A 27,092-nucleotide genomic window follows, 5' to 3' on the forward strand; every position below is an offset into this window, starting at 1 on the left:
GAAGGATTGTAATAATCTTAGACTGTCAGATTTACTCTTTATTACAAAATCAATAAGACGACATAATTGTTTTAAAAACCCAATGATAGCCGCCACCCTGACTGCCTGGTGGAAGGCATTAGAAATTACAAACTCCCAATTGGCGCCCTGTGGGCTCTCTCCCATTTGGCATAACCCCGACTTTCAACTTAATAATCAGTCGTTCCATTTAAGCCTATGGGAGCAGAAAGGAATTACACACCTTCATCATCTTTTCTCAGATAATAAGTTTATATCGTATACAAACTTGGTCCAGAAATATGAAATAAAAAAGGGAAATTTCTTACATTATCTGCAAGTTAAAAATATGGTTAAGAAACAAATCCCAACACTTCAGGATACGCTCCAACTGCCTGTCTTAGCTAAAGATATTATAAAGCTTTCTCCAACAACAATAAAGAAAATATCAAAAATATATAAGTTATTTTTATACACAAATAAAACGTATTTACCGACTTTAAAATGGGAAAAAGACTTGTCTATAGTTCCGGAACCAGACTTTTGGACCCAAATCTGTGAAAATGTATTTAAAATGACCAAACAGACAAATTTGCAACTTATCCAATATAAGATACTTCATAGAACATATATTACACAATATATGATGAAAAAAATGGGACTCTCTGACTCCGACATTTGTCTCCAGTGCTCACAAAACACTGCCGATACTTATCTTCATGCTTTATGGTCATGTACTCCAGTGCTGCATTTCTGGACTAAAATCTTGGAAAAGCTCGCTGATATATTAAACTGTAGGCTTCCTTTATCTCCAAGACTGTGTTTACTAGGTGACTTAACAATAACTGAGCTACCATGTAAACAATCTCAATCTATATTTATAGCCCTTACTATTGCTAAAAAAATAATCCTTGTCAATTGGAAAAATAAACAATCTCTAAATATCGACCACTGGTTAAACTTACTAATAAATTATATCTCAATGGAAAAAATCTCTGCCTTAAATAAAAATCAAGTATCAAGATTTAAACAAATATGGTCTATGTACATAGAATATTTTAATCTCAATTTGGCAACTTAATCCTGCCAAGATTCTGCCTGTTAACGAGAGCCACCACATCGTTACAACTTCTGTTTTCGCTGCTCCTGTATTTGGTATTTTGTATCTGATTGTTTTTATTTTTATATAGTCAGGAACCTAGTTGCTGCTAGTGGGCTCGAGCATACCACACTATACGACACTATACTCAATAACTCCTTAAGATCTATTTCTAGTGGGCACTAAGCATCAACACTTGGTGTTACTGCATGCTAATTAGTCAATTTTCTTGACGCCGTCCCCTGTGGTCGGGCGGGGGTGGTTCTGCCCCCCCCCCCCCCCCCCCCCCGTTGTCTGCTCGGTGGCGGTTGCGTCTTGGCCGCTCCCTGGGCCCCCTGTGGGGTGCGGTGTTGGGGTGCTTCCCCTGGTGCCCGGGGCGGTGCCGTCCCGGCGCGGTCCGCTGCTCCGTGCCCGGCGGCGCGGTTCGGGGTGGGTGGGCCTCCGGTGTGCCCCGTGGTTCCCTCTCCCCTCCCCCTTCCTCCCCCCCGTCGCCTCTCCCTCCTCGCCTCCTCCCGCCCATCCTCCTCTGCCTCCCGGTCCCTTTTCCCTTGTCGCCCTCCCTCCTCCTCTCCCCCCCCGCCTCCTGCCCTGCAGCCGCCCTTTCGCCTTCTTGTCGTCTTCTCCCCGCTTCCCCCGCCCCCCCCCCCCTTCCCTGTCTGCCCTGCGGCCCCTCCCCCTCCCTCTCCCTGGGCCTGGGGCTCCCTCCCCGGCCCGGGCGTCGGGCTCCGGGGGCCGGGCGAGGGTTTGGGGCCTGCCCCACTCCGGTATAACTCCTGGCGCCCCGGGCGGGCTCCGGTGGCCGGTGGGCTGTCCGGTAGCCCTGCTGCGCTGGCTGTCCGCCCATTGTGGTGCCGGGTGGATGAGGTGGGGGGCGGCAGGGGGTGGGGGTGCTGGGGGGCGGGCGTGCCACCTACACCCACCGGGTTGGGTGAGGCCCCGCTGGTCGCTCCTCTTACTCACTTCACTAGCTTGCACTATACACTTTGTAAATATACACATAGGGCACACAACACATTTCTTGGTGGGGTGGGGAAGGGTGGAAACACCGTCTTCACCCTTCAACTCCCCTCCAATTTTAATGCACCTCACGTCCAAGGGGAGGGGTGAGTTGGGGCGGGGAGCCATCAGAGGGGATGGACTGCAGTGCCTGGCAGCGCTGTGGTCCCCCCCATTTGTGTCCCTGCCCCACCACTTTGTCCCTCCATTCCCTTTTTTAATGCACCACACATATACATATTCATTTTTTGGGGGGGGATACGGGTGTGTCGGAGTAGGGGAAATTTTTTCCCTCTGCTCCGACTCACCTGCTCCCAATTTTAATGCACCACACGCACACACTTGTATATACACTGGGTGGGGCCACATTCACGGTGTAAGGGTAGAGCTCGCCAGTCGGCGAGCTGGCGGACTCAGTAACAGGGTTAGGTGTCACTTGTACTCTGGCGTGACGAGCGGGGCCTCTCCCCACCGGGCTCGGTGTTCTGGTGTCCCGCCTTCTCCCCTGGTGCTTCCTCCTCTGCTTCCCCCCTCCCGCCGCTGTGCAAATCTCGCGCGGCTGGAGGTGGGGTGGGCACATCTTCCCTCTCTGCGCTGCTGCCCGGTGCCGGTTTCCGGGGGGGGTGGGGGGTTCTCGCGGGGGGCCGGGTTCGCGGGGGGGGGGGGGGGGGGGGGGGTGGCGGCCGTCGGGGGGGGGGGCGGCTTGTTTGGGGGGGGGGGTGGAGGTATGGGTGGGTGGGGGGTTGGGTGCTGGGGGTCGGGGTGTGTTCGGGGGTTTGGGGGTCGGGGGTGGTGGGGCCTGGGTCGTGGTGGATGGCGGGTTTGGGTGGGGTGCGGGGGGGTCGTGGGGGGATGGGGGCTGGGGACCGGTGGGGCGCTGTGGGGGCCCGCTGGGCCTCGTTCTGCGGCCTTGGGCTCGGGGGTGTGGGCCGGGGCTGGGGCGGGGGTGTTCCGGGTGTCTGGGTCGGCTCGCCGACCGGTGTCCGCTCGGGTGGCTTGGGGGTGGCCTTGGTGCTGCCGCGGCCTGGGGATTCCGGGGGGGGGGGGGCGGGGGGGGCTCGCTTTGCTGGACCGCGGTTGACGGCTTCTTTCTTTGGTGGTGGTCCTTATGCATGCCAGATCCGTCGCACCAGCATCTACTGAAACTCAACAGAAGTACCCTCTCCCTCCCACAGCCCCTTGAATCAGTTGGTGCTGGTGTCTGTGGTTCTCACTTTGCTTTATCTATCCTTCCCTCCTTCCTCTCTTTAGTTTTTCCTCTGGTCACTTGAGATCTTAATTTATTAGAAGTATGAGGTTTCTGGGGTTGGCATAAGACTCCGGTTTTGTAACCACGCAGGAGGGGTCTTGTTGGTGCTGGACTTCACTTTGATGGATTGGATGTACTGGCTTCTATTGATCTCACTCTGCCTTATCGATCCTTCCCTCCTTCCTCTCTTTAGTTTTTCCTCTGGGCTCTTGAGATCTCGCTAAATTTGCTGGAATTTAGAGGCTTCCGGGGTTGGCGTAAGACTTTGATTTTGTAATCATGGGGAAGGCAGGAAGTGTTTGGTCGGTGCTGGATGTCACTTTGATTTACCTTTCTTTTCTCTTTATTTCTTTTTTTTTTCTGACCTTTTCTCTGGTCTCCTGACCATTTAAATCTCACGACTCTGGCAAGATTCTGAAGTACCTGGTTAAGGCGAAGGGTAATGGGATATTTATAAGGTTTTAGGTGAATGAATGAGTATAAATTTATACGTATTTGCACGCACGCACACGCACGCACGCAAACGCACGCAAACGCACACACGCAAACGCACGCACGCACGCAAACGCACGCAAACGCACGCACACATACACACACACAAAAAAAAAAAAAAAAAAAAAGAAAAGAGCAATGATGACAAGACGTTGAATCGGTAAGACTACCGAATGAACAATTCTGAGCTCTTAAAAAAAAAAAAAAAAAAATCAAAAAAAAAAAACTGTTTCCTCAGCACAGGTGATGTCATCTTTAGTCGACAGCAAGTGGAAAATTCGTATTTAAAGGTATTAATTGTTCATGAAAAATAATTATCACATTAATTATTAATTAATTATAGACAAAATATGGTGAATGAGCATCCCTTTAAAGACTTTAGGCTTTAAGCTATTGATAGTTATATGAGAGCAGCTTCTTGATGGTGCCATATGCTGCGATTTACATATGATCCGATTAGTCAACTAATCGTGACGACTGTGACTAATTGACTAGCAAATTAATCTTTTAGCATTTAAAGCATTTAAACGTGAAATTATAGAAACTTCTCTCTCTCACTCTCTCACTCGCTCTCTTGAGTACAATTTACTTATTTTTAGCACTTCTGAAATAAAACACATTAACTGAGTAAATCTTAATTATTAATTTCATTTAAAATGTATTTCAAAATTTGATGTAAACACATTACACAGAAGAAATCAAGTAGCACATTGAAGTATACCTAATGTTTATAATTAACTGTGAATATTTAAAAAAAAATAGTAAATATAATTTATGAAACCAAGGTAATATCTAAAAAATCCATTTTTTTTTCAGTGTAGTTGAGAGTTGACTGGGTTGTAAGATATGTTATTCACATGTATAAAACTTGAACCTGAATTTCAAATGTAGTGTGTGTGTGTGTTTGCTTATATGTGTGGAGGGGTTACGACCTCTACCATTCCAACCGAACCTTATGCTGCCCCTTTGCCACCACAGGTAAAACTACCCACAGCTGCCACTGCAACCAGAAAGCCCAATAACTGGAACATTTAGTTTAGATAATTCCATTTCACAAGCTCAAGGTCAAAAATACGAGCTTGAAACCCATGTGCAGCGGCATGCGGGGACGAAGGTCATCCAAAGTAGAGTGGCGGTCCACAGCAGGAAATAACATACCATAATTTCAAAATTTCAGTTGTGATAAATACATCGAAAGCTCAATGAAAGCTTTGGATTGCAGCAATTAAGTGAAGACAGGTGGATTAGACCTGCGAACAAGGACCATGTTTGCTTTCTGCACTTTATATCTAAGACACTATCTATTTCATGAGTATAATATCCCCCCCCCCACCCCCATTAAAACCCTGACGTATATGATCTGACACGTATTGCATGGATAATCCATTAGAGGGCAGTATCACCCAGTAAATGGCTTTCCCAGCGACCTTGCAAGATCGCCCCAATTGAGAAAGGAGAGACACTTATTCTTATTATTAGTGGGAAATGTTCTTTCAGATGATTGGAAACACTAATATGTTTGATATGTAAATTTATTATATTTTTGACAGTCATAATGTATGAATTTAAAGCATTGTGACCGGATGTATCAAATATGACACAAATCAAAGGTCCTATGTGGAAGTAGATTTTCAGGAAGTACACATTTTTGTTTATTCAAAAGGACCAATAAATATGGGATTTGGGCCTCAACAAAGCTTTAACGAAATACATCACAAGTCAATTTATTCATGACTGTTATATTATTCAAAGTAACCAAGTATCAGAAAAGGGAAGGTTGACCATGGCAGCATTCTACAGAACAAAGCAAAGCAGTATCTTTTGCAGTCTAGTAAAGAAGAGCCACCGGATAGTTGCCACTAGATTGCGCTGACATTTTCTCTTTTTCCATATCAACACTTTCGTAAAGTAACCGCCTTTTTTTTTTTTTCAGGAAACACAAAAAATTGAACCAGTTGCATCATGAGAAGATGATTTAGGTAAAATATAAAAATATATTTTTGCAACTCCATCATGGGTGAAGCTACTTTCAGGCCATTCAATAAGAACATTTGTGAGGTCAGATGTTTGTCGTTTTGTATGAGAGAGAGCCTGGCTTACAATATCTGTTTTACTTCACATCAAATGTGTTTAATGGGCTTGCAGTCACATCTTCTTCCACACATCCCAGAATGCATTTATAGACCTTGTTTTGTGGCATGCAGGAAGGACAAAATGTCTTCTCGAAACTATTCCCACAAACACATAAGCACATAAGTGTCCTATTAGTTGGAAAAATACAATTTTGTGGGAAATAAGTGGTTAATCAACACAACTTTCACAGAAAAATAAACATTACAGCAAACACATAAAAATACTGTATTTGGAAAATGCATTGATGTAATGTGTATACTGCAACATACATTCTTGACAGGTATACAAAAATCACATGTATATTTTATTTCCTTACAAAATAATATGGACAAGAAAAACACATGCAGCTGCATTAATTAAGGCATGTTAAAGATACAAAATGATAGAAAGCCAAAGGAACTGGATTTAAAAAAAATATATATATTTTTTCAAACAATGAATAATATTTGTAAGTGTGACTTTAATTCGACTACCAGGCTCCATGAATCAAATATCCCCAAATGCAAACAGTTGTGATGTTGTCTTGTTACTACAATAATACAAGGAGTTAAGTATAGACTGTATAAACTCATGTTTTAGTTTTCGTCTTTGTGTTACATTTCAATAGTCTAGACGCATATTATTTTTTGTTGTTGTTGTCATGTTTTTTTTGTTTTTTTGTTTTTTTTTTAAATTAAATTAAAGAAAGCCTTGTCTGACCAGTTTTTGGTGTTAAATGGGCATTTTTTCTTTATTTACTTGATTTTTCTTATTTATTGATATAATTTATTATCACTATACTGTATTCCTACACAATAGTTCTACAGGCAGGTTGGTCATCAGCAGTGTTGCCGGTAACGCGTTACTCAAAAAAGTTGCTTTCTAAAGTAACTAATAGTCTAACGCGTTACTTTATTCTACAAAGTAGTCTGATTAAAGTTACTGTCCAGAGAATCAATGCGTTACTCCACATTTTCATGAAGAAAGCAAACTATCTCACTGTTGTAACAGTCACAAACAACTACTGCTAACTACGAAGATGAGGCAGAAGTCATTGATCACCACACTGAATTCAGCCATGGTCTGGTCATGAATGGTTTGCACATTCAAAACAAAAGTGATGATACTTTTACTACTAGTTTTATTAACCAACAGGCACACAACACAACAAAAAAAGTGTGCATTATGGACCATAAAAGTGGTAAAAAAAAATAATTTATTTCCATCCTCAACTGGTCCGTGAAGCATTATGGGATGAGGTCGTCTCCGCCCTCTCGCCAGGGGGAGTGACGTCAGACAAGTTACGTTTTCAGTAGGGGTGGAACAAAAAAACGATTCGACCGAACCATCGTTCGTCAAGGGGAGCTAAACGACCGTATCGGTTGCGAGTGAGGCTTTATGGTTTTCATAACAATAGCAAGAGTTCTGCGCCGTGCTCTACTTGTTTTGTTTACATTTCAGTAGCATCACCATTCAAGCTACTTCCGTGTTTCCGTGCTCGCGACACGGCGCGCGCGCGCGCAACGAGTGACAACATACAAATGGAGACAGTTAGCAGAAGCCGGTGCCGTACATCTCGGTATTTCCCATGGCTATCGAGTCCTCTCGGTGCACTTGAATGTCCCGGGCCGGCGTTGGTACTGCGCGCGAGCCAAAAAGAACAACTCCCGTGACGATCCAATGCATGGATTCAAACGACACAGGTATGTCCCACAGCCAACACACCAGCTAAGCTAAAAGGACACTGCAAGTATCTAATTTCTCAGTTTGTGGCTCCCTGTCAATGTCTACAACTAGCATGAGCAGCAGATAGGAGAACTGAGACGTGCCCGCGATTACGACAGCCCAAAAAACAAAATATAAACAGTAGTGATTCTGTGGTCATCATCGTGTCTCAGATTAAAAAAACAAAAAAAGATGTCATACATTAACCAAAAATGAAAGTGATGACAAAAGAAAAAAAATTGTTAAATACAAAAATTGTTGATTAAAAAGGGAAATGAACTTTTGGAAATATTTTTGCATATATTAAGTGGTTAAAATGTGTTTGATAGATTTATTTTTCCATTGCTTCATATTTCTTTTGGCTGGACGGTAGGTTTATTTCATATCTTAAATTTATGTTTCTGAAATACTTCACAATGTGCAAATATTCTGTTTAATTGTGTTGGTGTCTGTCTAAAGGTTAAATATTTATATTTAACATTAAATTATCAACCTTTTGTTTTCCTGATCCTTATTTTGAAGAAAAAAAACAAACAAACCAAAAAAACAATTATAACTGTCAATAACTACTAATAAATATTTAAACTGATACATGTGTACACACTGGAATAGCGGAACAAACAAACAATAGAGGAATTTAGGGGATTTTCATTTTCAACCTGGATAGATTTTTATTTTTTGTTTTATAAAAAGTATTTACGTTACAAGAGGTCAAGAGAGACTGCCTATTTTGTTTTTCATAAAAAAAACCTTTATTTTCATGTTAAAAATGCACTTTCAATAAAGTATTTGGAACTCCGTTTCTACTGCATTATTTTTATGTTGAGATGGTGTTATCGGCAGCTGCTGAAAGTAACTAAAAAAGTAACTTTTAATCTAACTTAGTTACTTTTAAAATCAAGTAATCAGTAACGCAATTTAGTTACTTTTAAAACCAAGTAATCAGTAAAGTAACTAAGTTACTTTTTCAAGGTAACTGTGGCAACACTGGTCATCAGATACAAATAGACTACTTTTAACCCCTTCGGACCCATAGATAATTGCAGCAGACATGATATCTTTGCATGTGTAAACCATTAAAAACGGATTATTTGGATGATGTCAGCACTTTTGGTTCATGATTGGATCCTAGCGAACCAATTACAATCGCAAGATGATTTGCATGATGTTCATGTTAAAAATGTTACATATAAGCTGTAAGGTTACAACACGTTACATCGGTATTATCCCAGCATCCACTGTAACAAATAAAAACATGAGACAACCCCATTTTTTCATGTTGTTCTAATGTGGGAAAGGAGTCAAAATCAGTTAAAAAAAAAAAAATCAAACAAAATAAAATTGCCCAGCAGAAAAAAATGCAGGTCTGAAGGGATTACAGCTGGTTCTACAGTTACGTTGTAAAATATTTGTGCTGCAAATGAAATACAGGCAGGCACTTGTTTGGCTGATAAAAATGATGTCATGTTTGTTACATAAGAAAAGAAAGTAACCCACAGTTGAAACTATTTGAACTCAAACGTTATCTTCCAACATGTATCATGTTGACATGATAATCCATGAAAACATACTCGACACACAAACTTGCATGACTCCAGCATGCCCTCTACTTATTAAACACCACGTGTCCCAGTATATACAGTACACCACCAAATAATTAGAACTACTGTAAATATTTGTATATTGCACATTACTGTAAATAACTGGAATCAAGTGTTGCTGAAAATAGTACAACTGTAATTATGGGTAATATAATACTGTATATTGTTGTGTAATTTGTTCCAACCTTCTTTCACTAAATTCGTCAAATGTAAAAGTCACCGTGTTTACAGTTTGAACTTTCCTCCCACATACGGTACAGCTACAGCACCACTCATTATGAAGTATTCCCATTCATTCCTTCATTATCTCTTCTCTTCTTCATTCCTTCCATTTTCTGTTCCCACTCCTGAATCATCCGCGATGCTCTCCTCCTAATCTTGTTTGATGACATCTGGATCTGATTTGAGGACAGGACAAACATGGATGGTGTTAGTCACTTCAGTTTGTTTATTGACATACTACACTATAAACTGTACGGAACGACAACTTCTAAAAAAAATAGTTGCTTGTTTGTGGTCATTCTCAAAGGGCAGACCTGCAGCCAATCACAAGAAGGTGTCATACCAAACATCACCAGTTACTCAGTATGAGCCCATAACTGTGTAGTTTATGCTGTACAGTACACGTACAGTACTTTTGTCCCTTTGGGGTCACCATCATAACACGGTGTTAGTTTTGAGAGTGTAAAAGTTTTTATTTATTTCACATTGCAAAATGTATCATGTGTTTATTCCTTAGCCAGTGGGATAATATACTCACAGGGGTATATTCACTAAGAATGCGCTGCGTCCGGTAATAGCGTGAAATATTGCACCACAACTGCACCCGCAGTCTGCGCCCAGTTACCCACCTATTCACTAAGGATATTGCTCTAATCATATACTGGTGCAAACACACGTACAAAACTGACAGCTTGGAGCAAATTTACACCTGATTTACCACACATGGCAATGGATTTGCGCCAAGAACATGGTTATTATAGTAACAGTTGCGAGAAAGATGACATTATCAGAAAGGTTGGACCGAGAGTAAGCGTTTAGAGCGCCATTTTAAGCTGTACAGAGCAGAGAGAACGACAACGACGTCATTCATTCATAAAGTACAAATTATTGGTGCAATCGAAATATATTTTCAGAAGTTGGCGTGGCCGTACAAGTATGCATCTGGCACGTAAAAATGATCATAAAATGCTTCCCCACCTTTGCCGATCAGGCCAGGTTACGTTATGTGTCCTAAACCAACATTGAAGAACTGTCCCCTTTCCTCTCCCTTCTCTCTCTCCTCTCTGCGTGAACAGCCACAGAGCGACGTGCCATGCACTGCTGTCCTGATCCCGGGATCGAGGTTGCGGCAGGTCAATACATGCTTTCCAAAAACGTTATTTGCGTCACGCAAACTCTGTGTGGCTATTTGCGCTGGCGTTAGTGAATTAGACGCTGCATATCATGAGCCTCATTTGCATTGGGGTGGGCATATTTTGCATCAAATATATGCAAATTACGCAAATTACCTAATTTACATACGCACAAATAATACCGGCACACCATGGCGCAATCTGGTCAGCCGCGCACTTTGTGACGGATTTCCCCATCTGCGCGTGTTTAGTGAATTAGGCGGTCGCAGATTGCTCTATTTTTGCCGGTTAGCGCCGTGCAAAGGCGACGCAAACCTTTAGTGAATAGGCCCCAGAGTTGGTTGATCCCTGAGACAGAAGTGCACAATAATAGTGATGATTTGAATCACTCAATTGACGTTAAAATAAATTAAATGATAATGGTAAAAACCATGTGTTAATGTGAAGCGTAAAACCTTTTAAATATATTTAAATATTTAATTATTTTAAAAATCCCAACCATTTTTTATGCCCGTCGCCAACAGAGCCAATTTGTCAACACCCAATTTAGTCCCTGCTTTTTAGGATACCATTTGACCAAAACATAGTGATGTTATTTAGACCATTTATTTCTGATGAGTTCATTAAGTTTTAGGGGGTCATACTCTTGATCTGTGCACTATTTCTTGGGCAAACGGGGCTGCTGCGGTCAGAGGGAACATAATGTCAACCTGGCATTAGCTTTGGGACAAGTAAAAGCTCTGATGTGGTTGTAACATGAAACGGAAATCACAAAAGGATTTGATCCAAATCAAATCAAATCTTTGTGATTACTGTATATCTATATTTCTATTATTTCCTACAAAACAAAATCTGAGGTTGACAGTTGACCTTACACTGTACATTTTGTGGCACAATGATGCTTCTCCAGATCTTTCAACTGCATGGCATTGCAGAATAATGTTGACAGCAATTTGCATTACCTCCTTATTTACTGGAGTCATGGGATGTACAATTTGTTGGGGTGTCCCAAGACAATCATGGAGTTCCTGTTTCTGTCAGCAGGTTCCTTTTGTCCCAAATCAGGCCTGTAAAAATCCAAACAATCATTCAGCCAACTTTGAGAAATCAAACATAAATTATTATTACCCGTCTATTTGCTATACGGCTCATCCTGTTCCAAGATCTTAGGTGAGCGAGCAAAAGGACGACTACACCCTGGACATGTCGCCAGACAACTGAGTGGGAAACGAAACCACAGTACAACAAAAATGGCTGATACCTCTGGATTATGCCATCACTGACAGTATAATTGATTAAGGAAATCAGAATCGGTAGCCAGTCTGAGTAGAAAAGCAATTATGTCGTGATGCTGCTGGACGATAACACACTGTTTTGATGTCCTCACTATCTTCCTCACAACATCCAAGACAGAACATAACTACCATGTGTGACCTCAAATACAATATAAAGTGTTTATATTTGAACTTTTCAACCTAAATATTCACATAATAATATTCATATTCAAAATATTATTCAATAGAGAGAAGAAAGCCATTAAATGAGTGTAAAGAAATTGAACAAAAATTATTTTATTGAGCTGATCAAAGAGGCGCTGTGAGTCGGCTATTGCAGCGTTTAAACAGTTGTATTTATTGGCAAAGTATAATGCCATCCGCTGATGCTTTTTCATGTATAACTGCAGTTCTGCTTTTGGAGTTTTTGGCAAGCATGGGGCTGCGACAACTATATTGATCGTAATGGTGCCATCATACCTCACTTGGCCACTAAATTCTTTTTTGTCTCGGTGTGCTACAGGTGCCACCAAAATTTTCGTAGCCAAAGGTCAAACGTAGTAGGACAGGAGGGCTGTTAAACCTCCCTCTATAGGGGGTGCTGCAGACCCACTTTTGTTGTACATGTATGGCAACTTTAATTTTATTTTATTTTTTGCCAGACCAAACGTGTGTGCAGTTTAGTGTGTTTTTGTTGATGTTTAATTTCTAGTGTTGATTTATTTATTTATTTTTCAATAGACAAAACATTCAATCACTCAAAGGAACTAAACACTAATCTGATTTAATGCTTGGAGCCATGTCCTACATAATATGAATTTTGTGTTTTGTGTGTCTGAGAGGTGCACAAGTCCTGACTAGCTTTTTTTTTCTTTTTTTTTTTCTAAAAGAGCTCAGAATTGTTCATTCGGTAGTCTTACCGATTCAACGTCTTATCATCATTGCTCTTTTTTTGTGTGTTTGTGTGTGTGTGTGTGCGTGCGTTTGCGTGCGTGCGTGTGCGTGCAAATACGTATAAATTTATACTCATTAATTCACCTAAAGCCTTAGAAATATCCCATTACCCTTCGCCTTAACCAGGTACTTCAGAATCTTGCCAGAGTCGTGAGGTTTAAATGGTCAGGAGACCAGAGAAAAGGTCAGAAAAAAATAAAGAGAAAAGAAAGATAAATCAAAGTGAAATCCAGCACCGACCAAACACTTCCTGCCTTCCCCATGATTACAAAATCAAAGTCTTACGCCAACCCCGGAAGCCTCTAAATTCCAGCAAATTTAGCGAGATCTCAAGAGACCAGAGGAAAAACTAAAGAGAGGAAGGAGGGAAGGATCGATAAGGCAGAGTGAGATCCATAGAAGCCAGTACATCCAATCCATCAAAGTGAAATCCAGCACCAACAAAACCCCTCCTGCGTGGTTACAAAACCAGAGTCTTATGCCAACCCCAGAAACCTCAAACTTCCAATAAATTGAGATCTCAAGTGACCAGAGGAAAAACTAAAGAGAGGAAGGAGGGAGGATAGATAAAGCAAAGTGAGATCCACAGACACCAGCACCCACTGATTCAAGGGGCTGTGGGAGGGAGAGGCTACTTCTGTTGAGTTTCAGTAGATGCTGGTGCGACGGATCTGGCATGCATAAGGACCACCACCAAAGAAAGAAGCCGTCAACCGCGGTCCAGCAAAGCGAGCACCCCCCCCCCCGAAATCCCCAGGCAGCACCAAGGCCACCCCCAAGCCACCCGAGCGGACACCGGTCGGCGAGCCGACCCAGACGCCCGGAACACCCCCGCCCCAGCCCCGGCCCACACCCCCGAGCCCAAGGCCGCAGAACGAGGCCCAGCGGGCCCCCACAGCGCCCCAGAACACCGAGCCCGGTGGGGAGAGGCCCCGGTCGTCACACCAGCGTACTAGTGACACCTAACCCTGTTACTGAGTCCGCCAGCTCGCCGACTGGCGAGCTCTACCCTTACACCGTGAATGTGGCCCCACCCAGTGTATATACAAGTGTGTGCGTGTGGTGCATTAAAATTGGGAGCAGGTGAGTCGGAGCAGAGGGAAAAAAATTCCCCTACTCCGACACACCCGCATCCCCCCCCAAAAAATTAATATGTATATGTGGTGCATTAAAAAAGGAAATGGAGGGACAAAGTGGTGGGGCAGGGACACAGATGGGGGGGACCACAGCGCTGCCAGGCACTGCAGTCCATCCCCCCTGATGGCTCCCCGCCCCAACTCACCCCTCCCCTTGGACATGTGCATTAAAATTGGAGGGGAGTTGAAGGGTGAAGACGGTGTTTCCACCATTCCCCACCCCACCAAGAAATGTGTTGTGTGCCCTATGTGTATATTTACAAAGTGTATAGTGCAAAACTAGTGAAGTGAGTAAGAGGAGCGACAAGCGGGGCCTCACCCAACCCGGCGGGTGTAGGTGGCACGCCCGCCCCCCTGTATGTGTTTTAAAAGCTGTGATACCCAAAATGTCCTCTATAAATGTTTAAATCCCCTCGTGAGTCACACATCAAAAGCTGAGGATTGTAACTTACATGAGTTGATTGATTACCAATAATAATAATAAATGAACAAATTGGGAGAATGTAGCTGCATTACTGTTCTAAAACTTTGCCTCATAAATCTGGCAAATGACTCCTATGGGAAAACCTAATGGGGCAAGCCACAAGTCACACAATGAGAGTGTCAAACGGCTCACCTGTAGAGTTGTGGACAGGACATCTTCAGTGAGGTGCTGGTTAATCCCAGTTTGCTCTTGTTTCTCATATTAGTTTTCTTCACCAGGTCCTTGACTCTGCCCCATGTGTCGCAGTCAACCAGCTGATGCATAGGACGAAAACATTAAATACAAATCTATAAACTAAAAATAATGGCAATTTTTAGAACCTATTCAAATTTTCTTTTCATCAAAGTAGAGTATAGTTTACCCATTCAGTGCACGTTCATTTTCTATACATTGCTTTATTTTGTCTCAGCTTTTTGTTACATTACAAAACTCCGGCACTGTAACAAACAAACAAAAAAAGAAAAAAAAAGTACAAATTGTACAGTACTCATTCAAACTGTGCTATTCTGTAGAACACCACACATTCTTATATTAAAAGTTGATCAAGCATATTCATTTTTTATGACTCAGGTCCTACCATCCCTCCAATTGATGAATATACTGACATTGCTGCAAGGGCCTTCAACATATGCACATGACTCACCGGCCGATGGGGGATGGAAAGCCCTTCCGTGCTTCCACGAAGGAAGACATCCCCCTCGTTGTAACTCATTCTGTTTCGACTTTTTTCCCACAGGGGGATTGGTGTCAATCTGCCACAACTTGTGTCTGCAAACACAGCAAAATAAAAATCATTTGCTCTTATCTCTTCTTACTGTGTAACCTCACACGCAAGAAATTTGAAATGACCCGTTTTACCCCGGGTTTTCACCGGTTGCGGTTGCGGTGCGGTTGCGGTGCGGTCCGGCGACGCAAGCAATTAGATTCCATTCATTCGAATGGTGCAGTTTACACCGCTTGCGGGTGCGTTGCGTGTCGACTGCGGAAGGCCTGCGGCGTGCCGCAAGCCTTCCGCAAGGATAGACCTATTTTCTATTTTTGCCGGACGCCGCAGCGGTAGGCCTCCGGCAAATGGCAAGCTAGCACAAAACACATCGAGCGGGACAGGAAGACCGAGGCAGTTTCAAAATAAATTTCCGGTTACCTTTCAGAATAAAACACTCGCCAGCTCCTATTTCGCAAGCTTTCAGCAAAACGTGACGTGGGCGTCGCCGGGCCATGTGCTCATTCACGGTTTAGACACCAGCGAACATGGACGAGGAGAGGTTTATATTGGAGGTGGAAAACCACAAAATAATATATGACACGGCACATCCTTTTTATAAGGACTGTAATGTATTGTGAGTTTGATGTTCGCGATTGCTTGTTGTGCCCGTCTCGCTTGCCGTACTGAGCGGCAGCCGGACGGGGAAGACAGAAATAAAGAGTGGACCCGCACTGACCCGACTCTCGTTATTAATATACTTTACAAGGACAACCAAAAAAAGGATGCTGCATGGAATCTCATAGCAGAAGAAGAAGAAAAGGTTAAATCAAAAGAAGTCCACCTCTCGTTGTGAAATGCCACATGATCGCGCGCGCGCGGTCCCGCGAGACACGTTGGGAAGTGGGCGGCGACGGAGCTGCCGGACCGCAGCTGTGCGGAGCCGGTGTGGATTGACAAAAAAATTGACCCGTCCGGAGCACGCAGTCAAGACGCACCGCACCGCAACCGCACCGCAACCGCATCCAGTGAAAACCCGGGGTTATTGTTATATATATTGTTATATATTGCTATAAATGAAAATGTTTCTGAGGGTTTTTGTAAAAAGCTCCTTGAGCAACATTAAGAAAATTAACACACATTAGCTTGTATGGAGCTTATATCATCACCATCATATAAAATAGACCCATGCATAATCACAGTTTGATTAAAACAATATGTTGTTTTTGGCTTCTTCTTCTTTTTTTTTTTCTTTTTTTTCTTCTTTTTTTTAAATTCATGAATGAACAAAAACCATGCCACAACCAAAGTTGCATCTAGAAATTGGATAAACTTCCCTTGACATAAGCCAAACCAAACGAGCAGCCAACATTTGTGGTCATTCACTGCCCTCTTTTGGTACTGCATATTGTTTCTATTCTTTGTAACTAAAAAAAAAAACTACTGTACTTTTGCTGCAAATCGAAACACTTACCCAAATGACTACTTAAACATGTTGTAGTGTTAGTCATTTGAGAGATTGTATTAGTATTTCAATTTTACTGTCATTTTAAGGGCCAAAGCAAGTTTGAGGGAGCTAAAAGGAGTGATTCATGACTACCCTGGCATCTGTATACTCCCCATCCAGCAGGTTCATGGAAAGCATCATCGCTTAAGAATTCCAGTACACGGCCTCTGCTAAGCACGACACACAAATGAAACCTCCCTGATTGGGGATTTATTGTTTAATACTTGATACTTGACTCAATGAGCCATTTTCAGCAGTAAAAAGATCATATTTTGTCTATAATGTGATATAGAATCATGAACAATTCATACTTTTAAAAACTCATTTTGCTACTTGCTGTCACTGAAGATGACATCACACGAGCTCAAGAAACAAGTAACGGCAAATCATGGCTCAAAAAACAGTTGAGCCTAAATTGGTGGTTACCTATTTGCTCAGCATGTCATCTTCATTCGACAGCAAGAAAGATGTGTTTTTACAAGTATTAATTGTATATGAAAAATAATGAAGTTATCAAATTAATTCTGGTCAAAATATTAACTTTTCACTGGTGAAAAGGGCTCAATCAGTCAAGTATCACTTTAACATGGGCTTTGCAGTTTTTCCCCTCCTTTTACTAAGCAGTGACAATCCTTGTTCATCCAACTTTGTGCTAAACAACAAATTTGCTGCCTTTCAGAGAAGGAACCGAGACAACCCACAGGCCATGGGACAGGATATGTTCCTGCCATGAGTAAGATGCCTGGAATTCTGCCTCGTGCCCTTCCCTTAGTTATAATTTCCCTGAAGGACCACCAAGATGTCAGTGTTTATCCACAACGCCGTGAAAACACTGCAGTCAAATGTTGGAATGATGACTACATTCCCACATGACTAATATCAACTGGAGCTGGTGTCCGATGACAAGGTATACATGGAAACCAAAAAGCATGAGGGGTTGCTGTAGGGTCAAGATTTAAAAATGAAATACTTTCTTATAACGTACGCATTAGATCCATTACGGAGTGTGTCAACTTGGAAATGAAAACAATATGGACGTTTTAGAAAGGTTATCAAGTGGCAGAAAGTTATTAAATGATGATCCAATATGTTGAGGCTGTTCGAGTGAGATTTTAGAATCCTCGAGTCCTCCCTCTTTTTTTTTCTCTCTCTCTTTTTCTTCTTCTTTTTTTGTCTGTATGGTTTTACATGATATGATTCATCTTAAAGACTGCAAAAAAAAAAGATAAATAAATAAATAAAAATCACAACATGCAGTCTAATTATGCAGCGGAACTCATAAATGCTGCAAATTTACACGATAACTGATTCTAAACCTCTGTAGTGGACCTTTTTAAACTTGAATATCTCCCACCCAGTGCATACGATTGAATTAACTCCTTTTGTGCTTTGTATAGGACATTCAGAGCTTTCCAATGATAGTAAATGTGTAGGGGTGGGGCTTCCCTCAGTGCAAGCACTTTTTAGGGAAGAGGAAAAGTAACACTTTTTATTGAACAAATTTAGGCTTTAAATGTTGTTAGCATGTGTTCTATAAGACTCATAAGAAAACAAAGTATTGTTTGAATTATTTATTTTAACTGTATTTGAGCCTAGCATTTAAGTTTTAAAAAAATGTCCTCTGTAGTGTGCACATCATAGCTTAAAAATTTTCTTTTTTTTTTTTTTACATTTCTTTTGCAGTATTCCAGTTAGTTCACAAAGGATTGGGGAATATCAAAATAAACATGACTGGACAATAGTTTTTTCCTGGCAGTCAGGTGGATATAATATATTTTATTTTTATTCTCATTTAATTGGTGCTTTGTCTATTTTTTGCCCAAATTAAATTGTTGAAGCTATTCTGTGGCTAATATTTCATCAACGAGACTCAATATTTGAAAAACTTGACGGTGTTAATTTTTGCTTGTTGTTACAGCTTACGGCTGCTCCTTCCGTCAGCCTGATTTTATTTAATCAAAGCTGATACAAAATAACAATACTAAAGCGAAACCTATCGAGACAAAATGTGGAAATTCCACAAAAAAAATGAAATTTCAGGAAGCATTTTAAACAGCATTAGTTCGAGTAGTCAACCAACTCCATGTAATTTGCAGTTTGCCTGCTTCTTAGTTTTCCAATATTATCTCTAACAGTAATTTGAAAAGTTTCACGAAAAATGAGACACTTGGAAAAGCTTAGAAGAGTATCAGAGTGTCTCAAGTGTCCATTCTCCCTCCTTCTTTCCTTGCTACTTGAATTTCTTGTGTCCATGATGCTCTACTAGATCATCACTAAAGCTCAGTTTTGACTGAAACGAACTAATCCAATCATAACAGTTATATGAGTAACACCTAAACCACAATTAATGAACACAGTACAAATACTGCATGATAAAGCTCCCAGTTGAAACGGTAGATGGGTTTTATTTTCTACAGTACTGTACTTTTAAGGTTCTCAAAGCACACATTGCTTATTGTCTTGTCATGATCGATTATCAACATCAATATAGAAATGTGTTTAACTGACTTTAAAATACTCAGCACTAGAGACATTATTCATTCTTCCAAAAATGTAAAATCGTATTACTTACTACTCTGTGATGATACGAGAGGGTGCCGAGAGACCTCTGGGATAGTGGACAAATCAGAGAGTGTTCCACTCCATGACAAAACATCGCCAATGTCATCAAAGGCCAGAGTGGCTGCACCACAGCTGCAGTGGTGTTGGAAGAAGTCCTGTGATGGAATATACAAGCAGCAGGTTATGACATCTTTTTTTTACTCTTTCCAGAAACATTGTGTGTGTCATGGTTTTGCTCTCAGGCCTGTTTGTTTTCATTCCAGCACCCAAGTGATTGGTGGGCGTTCCCTTCTTAATGACCACACCTGTCCCACATGGTCAATCAATGGACTATAAAGCCACTGCGCCACCACTGCCGACTGCCAGATTATTCATCTTGCTCACTGCTGTGCAGCCAAGTGTTTATTCTAGCGTTTTCATAGCCTTTCATAGCCTTTCATAGTCTTTTCACGTGTCTTGTATTACTACGTCGCCCTTTGTTGTACTTTGTAGAATGTTTGGATTTTAGTTTGCGTTCCCTCACCTAGACTTGTAGTGTTACCTTTTACGTGTGCGCTGTTGGCCACGTTTGCCTAAGTTGAACTTTCTATTTCGTGTTATATGATGTTTGCTGTGAATCCTTGCGTTTTGTAAGCAAGTGTTTTTCGTTCATTGCTATTTTTCTCCTTGCCTTTTGCAAGTGTTTTCGGTTGAGTTGTTTTGTACTGGTTGTTTGACCAGCTTTTTCGGTTGTTTGTTTCCGCGCATCCGCAGAATAAATTCTTGATCCTCCTTTCTCTGGTCTGCGTATTTTGGGATCCACTCTCGCCGGCAATCCCGGCCGCGCCTAACAGAATAATCTGGCCATGGATCCCGCAGACCCAGAAAAGGTACGTCACGCTTTGGCCAGTCAAAGGCAGTTGGTGGGGCAACATGACAAATCGCTGCGTGAGATGCAGGAGGCGATTTCCACGCTGGCCCGCCAATTAGGGGAGCTTTCGACCCGGGTCGGTCAAGCAGAAGCATGCGCTTCTCCCCGAGCAAGCTCAACTCCTGACTTGGAGCAGGCGCTGCCTTCTCATGTTGCTATTAGCGAGCCTTCTCTGCCACATCCGTCACGTTACGGAGGGGAACCCGGTATTTGTGGAACCTTTTTGCACCACTGTTCCCTGATTTTTGATCAACAACCACTTACGTATGCCCTTGATCGCTCCAAGGTAGCATTTGTTATGAGCCTCTTGACTGGCCAAGCAGCCTCTTGGAGTATGGCCGTGAGCAATTCAGCACCTGAGCTCCGGTCTTCCTTCCCTGATTTTGTTCGTGAACTCAGACGTGTGTTTGATCATCCTGTGACGGGGAAGGAGGCCGGAGGCCAGTTACTTGACTTTGTGCAGGGGCGGCAATCAGTCGCGAACTATTCTATCGGATTTCGAATCCTGGCCGCAGAAAGCGGGTTTGACAATCAGGCACTCTGTTGTATATTCCGGCGAGGTCTTTCACCCGTATTGAAGGACGAGTTGGCAGTTCGCGACGAAACCACAAACTTGGAAGAACTTATAGCCCTGAGTATTAGACTGGATAATCGTATCCGGGAAAGATGGCGAGAACGGGACTGTGAGAGGACTCATGCAAGGGACTCTGACAATGAGCGACGAGATTCCCGACCGCACACTGGGACTGACGCCGCAGCGGACGACCCCATGAGTGGCCGACTTCACCCAGCAGAGCGGCGGCGACGATCTCAGAGTGGGGCCTGCTACTACTGTGGTCAATCGGGACACCTGGTCGCTGGGTGTCCAGTCAGAGCTTCACGTGGACAACATGGGAAGACGCTACTCCGCTCGCCACAAGCCCCGGCTGAAACACCGATCCCGTCTACACCGCAGCGTGAGTGCATTAGGACAGGGGTGGAGAAGAGTAGGTTGGGCTCTAGAGCTGTCAGCTGCACTAGGCTCGAACTTCCAGGGGAGGTAACGGGAGCGGGAAAGACCATTACCGTTATTGCTCTTATTGACTCTGGGGCCGATGAGTGCTTTATGGATCCCGGTATTGTTGAGCAGTTGGGTTGTCCTTTAGAACCGCTAAGAGAATGTAAAGAGGTGCTAGATCTTAACGAACGCCTCCTGGCCGCTATTGAAAACGTTACTGCTCCTGTTGAGCTAAGGTTGTCGGGTAACCACGTGGAGCGACTTCGTTTTTTTGTTATGCAGTCCCGCTCGGTACCCATTATTTTGGGTCTTCCGTGGCTTAAAAAACATAATCCAGAGATTGACTGGTCCAAGCCAGCCCTAGAAAACTGGAGTCAATTCTGCCATGCTAACTGTCTAGTATCTGCCGACTGCGATAAACCCATTGCTCCACCTATGCTTCCGGAGGCAATCTGCCTCGACAATGTACCAAGAGAATACTATGACCTTAGTAAGGTTTTTAGTAAGGATCGTGCCCAGTCGTTACCGCCCCACAGACCCTATGATTGCGCGATTGACTTGATTCCCGATGCACCACTTCCTACCTCTAGATTGTACCGTATATCGCAACCGGAACAGGCTGCCTTGCACGACTATATATCTTCCTCCTTGGCTGCCGGCTTAATCCGTCCCTCGACTTCGCCGGTAGGATCAGGGTTTTTCTTCATCGAGAAGAAAGACAAGTCGTTGCGTCCCTGCGTCGATTACAGAGGTCTTAATGACATTACTATAAAGAATAAATACCCCTTGCCCTTGCTTGATTCAGCGTTCGCACCACTGCAAGCCGCAACAGTATTTACGAAGCTCGATCTTCGGAGTGCTTACCACCTGGTTCGGATTCGGGAGGGGGACGAGTGGAAGACCGCTTTCAAGACCCCGCTGGGACATTTTGAATACTTAGTTATGCCATTCGGTCTCACTAATGCCCCTGCCATTTTCCAGTGTTTGATAAATGACGTGTTGCGAGATATGCTGGATCAGTTCTGCGTTGTGTATCTTGACGATATTCTGATATTTTCACATAGTCTCCAAGAACATAAGATTCATGTACGCAAAGTGCTCCAGCGATTACTGGAGAATCGGTTGTATGTAAAGGCTGAGAAATGCGAGTTTCATCTAGACTCAGTCCAATTTCTGGGCTTCATAGTAGAGAGAGGGCAACTTAGAGCAGACCCAGCTAAGATTCAGGCGGTGGTGGATTGGCCCTCTCCGACGTCTAGGAAACAGCTGCAAAGGTTCCTAGGGTTTGCGAACTTCTATAGGCGCTTTATTCGTAACTATAGCCAAAGGGCAGAACCACTTACATGGCTTACATCAACTAAGGTCCCATTTCAGTGGACTCCAAGAGCAGAATCTGCTTTCTCTGACTTAAAACAATTATTTTCTACGGCACCAGTGTTAAAGCATGCTAACCCAGAACTCCCTTTTGTGGTCGAGGTCGAAGCATCCAGTTCAGGAGTGGGGGCGGTCCTCTCCCAACGCTCCCCAGACGACCAGAGGCTGCACCCCTGCGCGTTCTTTTCCAAGCGCTTCAGTCCTGCCGAGGTAAACTATGATGTTGGGAACCGTGAGCTTCTGGCCATCGTACTGGCTCAACGGGAGTGGAGACACTGGCTGGAGGGAGCCAAGGAACAATTCGTCATCTACACCGACCACAAGAACCTGGAATATATTCGCGCAGCCAAGAGAAAGGACCCTCGTCAGGCAAGATGGGCTCTGTTTTTTACTCGCTTTGACTTTGTGTTGACTTATCGTAGGGGGACCCTGAATCAGAAGCCTGATGCCCTTTCACGCATCCATGACAATGTCACTGAAGCCCTGGTTCCTGAACCAATTCTGCCCGAGCGCTGCATCGTGGGAGGATTACAGTGGACTATTGAACGCAAAGTTACAGACTCGCTAGCAGGTATCCAAGTGCCGGAAGGGGTTCCCCCTGGGAAGTTGTTCGTGCCCCCCCCCAAGTGCGCACGGACGTTTTGCGATGGGGACATGAGTCCGACCTTGCGTGTCACCCTGGAATCCACCGCACACAATTCTTGGTGGAACAACGGTTCTGGTGGCCGGAACTCCGAAGGGACGTTGCAGACTTTGTGAGGGCATGTGTTGCCTGTGCGTGTGGGAAGGCGTCCCACCAAGCACCTGCTGGGCTACTCCGGCCCTTACCGGTACCCTCTCGCCCTTGGTCCCACATTGCCATGGACTTCATCACGGGACTACCAGTATCGAAGGGTAACTCTGTAATCCTGACCATAATAGACCGATTCTCGAAGCTAGGCCATTTCGTGGCCTTACCAAGGTTGCCGTCCGCATTGGAGACGGCCAAATTGTTAGTAAAGCACGTGGTTCGGCTCCATGGCATTCCCCTTGACTTGGTCTCTGACCGAGGACCACAGTTTGTGTCCCAAGTCTGGAAACGGTTCTGCAGAGCATTAAGGGCCACCACAAGTCTTTCGTCTGGCTACCACCCGCAAACAAATGGCCAAACGGAACGTCTGAATCAGGACCTTGAAGCGGCGCTTCGTTGTGTGTGCCTGCAGTCCCCTGCGTCATGGTCATCACACCTAAACTGGGTTGAGTACGCACACAACACGTTGATCTCCTCAGCTACAGGTCGATCTCCATTCGAGGCTGCCTATGGATACCAGCCCCCGCTGTTTCCGTCCCAAGAGGGGCAGGTAGGCCTCCCGTCTGTGCAAATGCACCTTCGCCGAGCCCACAGAGTCTGGCGGGAGACCAGAGCCGCCTTGTCCCGTACTGCTGCCCGAAACCAGGCCATCGCTGATCGGCGGCGCCGCCCGGCACCAACTTACACGCCGGGAGACAAGGTATGGCTATCCACCCAAAACTTACGGCTGGCAGGTGGGGCCAAGAAGCTGGGCCAGCGGTACGTAGGCCCTTACGAGATTGTGACAGTGGTTAATCCTGTGGCCATGAAACTTCGTCTCCCGCCATCCATGAAGGTCCACCCAGTCTTCCATGTCTCCCAGCTCAAGCCTGTCATCTCCAGCGACTTGGCTCCTGCCCCAGTAACTCCTCCGCCTCCACGACTGCTCGACGGTGACCCTATCTACACGGTCAGAGAAATCCTGGACTCCAGACCTCGTGGCAGGGGTGTCCAGTATCTGGTTGACTGGGAGGGCTACGGGCCAGAGGAGCGGCAGTGGGTTCCCCGCTCCTGGATCTTGGATCCGTGCCTCCTGCGGGACTTCCACTCAGCTCACCCTTCGAAACCAGGTGGTCCGCCAGGGGGCGTCCGTTAAGGGGGGGTACTGTCATGGTTTTGCTCTCAGGCCTGTTTGTTTTCATTCCAGCACCCAAGTGATTGGTGGGCGTTCCCTTCTTAATGACCACACCTGTCCCACATGGTCAATCAATGGACTATAAAGCCACTGCGCCACCACTGCCGACTGCCAGATTATTCATCTTGCTCACTGCTGTGCAGCCAAGTGTTTATTCTAGCGTTTTCATAGCCTTTCATAGCCTTTCATAGTCTATTCACGTGTCTTGTATTACTACGTCGCCCTTTGTTGTACTTTGTAGAATGTTTGGATTTTAGTTTGCGTTCCCTCACCTAGACTTGTAGTGTTACCTTTTACGTGTGCGCTGTTGGCCACGTTTGCCTAAGTTGAACTTTCTATTTCGTGTTATATGATGTTTGCTGTGAATCCTTGCGTTTTGTAAGCAAGTGTTTTTCGTTCATTGCTGTTTTTCTCCTTGCCTTTTGCAAGTGTTTTCGGTTGAGTTGTTTTGTACTGGTTGTTTGACCAGCTTTTTCGGTTGTTTGTTTCCGCGCATCCGCAGAATAAATTCTTGATCCTCCTTTCTCTGGTCTGCGTATTTTGGGATCCACTCTCGGCGGCAATCCCGGCCGCGCCTAACAGTGTGGGGCAGAAATTCACTTTTTAGTCGTCTTTTATTTATTTATTTATCTACTTTAGAATTTTTTAAAAATCCATAATCAGCCTAATCAGACTTATTTTTGTTGTTCTTTAAGGTCGGCCATTTGAGTAATGTATAAATATAAAAGTAGAGCTGTCAAGTGATGATTTTTGTTTTCAAATCAGATTAATCACATCTTTGAATTTTGACTAATCACGTTTAATCGCTTAATTAAAAAGTCATGACTCGGGTCATGCAGGAGTAATGTTTGGGTCTTGTCTCATGTCTGGGGTCACGCCTGGGTTAAGAGTTCACGACCCGTTTTACGTGTCTGTTTTGGTATTAATGTAACAGCATCCAGTTTCAACTAGTTTTAGGCTATATGATGTCTGGACTATGTGATGTCAGGAATCTTTTATGCTGTATGATTTCTGTTGATGTCAGGAACTATCTGTAATTACTGGGTTAACAGCCAATCAGAGAATTCCATGTCAGTACTGGTACTCACATGTCAACCACTACAACCAATAAGATTGATTGACTGTCTATTTAAGGGTCTGAGAATTGTGTGTGTGGTTTGCCAGATTATTGCTCACTGTTTCGCTGTGCTTCTCCGCTGCCCAAGAGGGGCTTGGCTTGTCGTGATTCTCGATGCATTCTCGTTTTTAGTTTAGTCAAGTCATGTGAATAAATAGTTAAAACCTTATTTGTGTCTGCGTTTTGGGATCCAACCCTTCAGCACATGACAAAAAGGCTTTTTATCAACATTTTTTTGCCTGTCAAATTTGCATGTGTAAATTTATTTATGTGTTAATTCTTTCGACATGTAATGTTATGAGGATGAACATTTCAACATTTTTTGAGCCACTACACACACTCATCCTCCTCTTTTTCTAATCAGTTAATTACTTAGATACAGAGGTGGTAATGCGAAGTCTCGCAAAAATACATGGATTCAGAAGGACCGTGTGTACTCACCGCGATCGACAGAAGTAATCCTGCTTCACTCGGGGCTCGGGCATTTTTTCAAGGCTTTGCATTATTATCGACATCAAGCATCCACTGAAAGTGCTGAAGCACATGCTAAAAGTTGGGCACTTCCCATCAATCATCAATTCATCGTCAATGACGATAACCATCTCTGCTATAAATTTTAAATGGGAAAAAATGACCCCAATAGTTTGACATGAACAAATATTCTGAATCTCATACGCACACATTTTTTAAATGCTATACCTTAATGCATGCAGTTATGTTTATTGATCAAATACGACCTGTGCTACATTTGACGTAACCATCCACTGTCAAGCTCAGATCCATCTGTGGTCAAAATTAATTGTCTGATTAATCTGTGTTAATACATGCATGTTACTGCGATATTTTTTTGTGATAAATCAATGAGTTAATGCTTTTACTTTGACAGCACTAAATTAAAAAAAAGTTGGAAAACTGTCAGTACTGCTGTGCTGTGTCCAAAACCAGTCAGGGGATGTTCAAATATTTGTGGACTTTAAGTCACTTATGCTGCTTTCACACTGGCTTCCAGGTACATCATTGCATTAGAAGCTAGGGATGTCACGATAAGGGCAATATCGTGATATCGTGATATTAAAACTGCCACAATATCGTCGTCATGTTCACAATATTTAAAAGGACCACATCTGTTAAAAAAAAAAAAGTCAGGTTGATTTCCATTTGTGCACCCTGTAGTGGCTAATTCATTAGTGAAATTTAATTTTCATTAGGGATGTTTGGGCCTTCTATGTTTAAAATCTATGCTAATTGTCAGATGAAGGGGAACCTAATTTGCTTGTGAAGTGATCAACGTGTGTTTGCATTAGCAAGTAAGTGCCTCAATATTGTTATTAGAGATTGTAGGTGGTTTATATGAATTGCTGTTTTGTACAAAAGCACAATATTGTGCTTTTTTTTAGTATGAGCTCTTTTTTTTTAATATTGTGATCTTTTTTTAAATATTGCCAACCCCCGCACAATATCGTGATAATTATTGTATCGTGACC

At 43.4% G+C, this 27,092-nt stretch overlaps 2 protein-coding genes across 3 annotated transcripts in view; one reads left to right on the top strand and one right to left on the bottom strand.

Annotated features, from left to right (window-relative positions):
- prkg2l (protein kinase cGMP-dependent 2, like) overlaps positions 1–6,660 on the top strand; it is a 70,860-nt gene extending 64,200 nt beyond the window's left edge. For both annotated transcript variants that reach the window (XM_077496377.1, XM_077496376.1), the window contains one exon: positions 5,767–6,660. The gene's annotated coding sequence lies outside the window, so the exon portion shown is untranslated. The remainder of the gene's footprint in view (positions 1–5,766) is intronic.
- The window catches only part of LOC144001801 (uncharacterized), a 38,807-nt gene continuing 17,652 nt past the window's right edge, over positions 5,938–27,092 (bottom strand). The window contains 5 exon segments of the mRNA XM_077496378.1: positions 5,938–9,669; positions 11,589–11,693; positions 14,607–14,728; positions 15,118–15,242; positions 19,257–19,401. Of these exon segments, the coding sequence (XP_077352504.1) occupies positions 11,606–11,693; positions 14,607–14,728; positions 15,118–15,242; positions 19,257–19,401 (480 nt within the window). The 3' untranslated portion in view covers positions 5,938–9,669; positions 11,589–11,605.

The sequence above is a fragment of the Festucalex cinctus genome, chromosome 14, assembly GCF_051991245.1.
Source record: "Festucalex cinctus isolate MCC-2025b chromosome 14, RoL_Fcin_1.0, whole genome shotgun sequence".
NCBI lineage: Eukaryota > Metazoa > Chordata > Actinopteri > Syngnathiformes > Syngnathidae > Festucalex > Festucalex cinctus.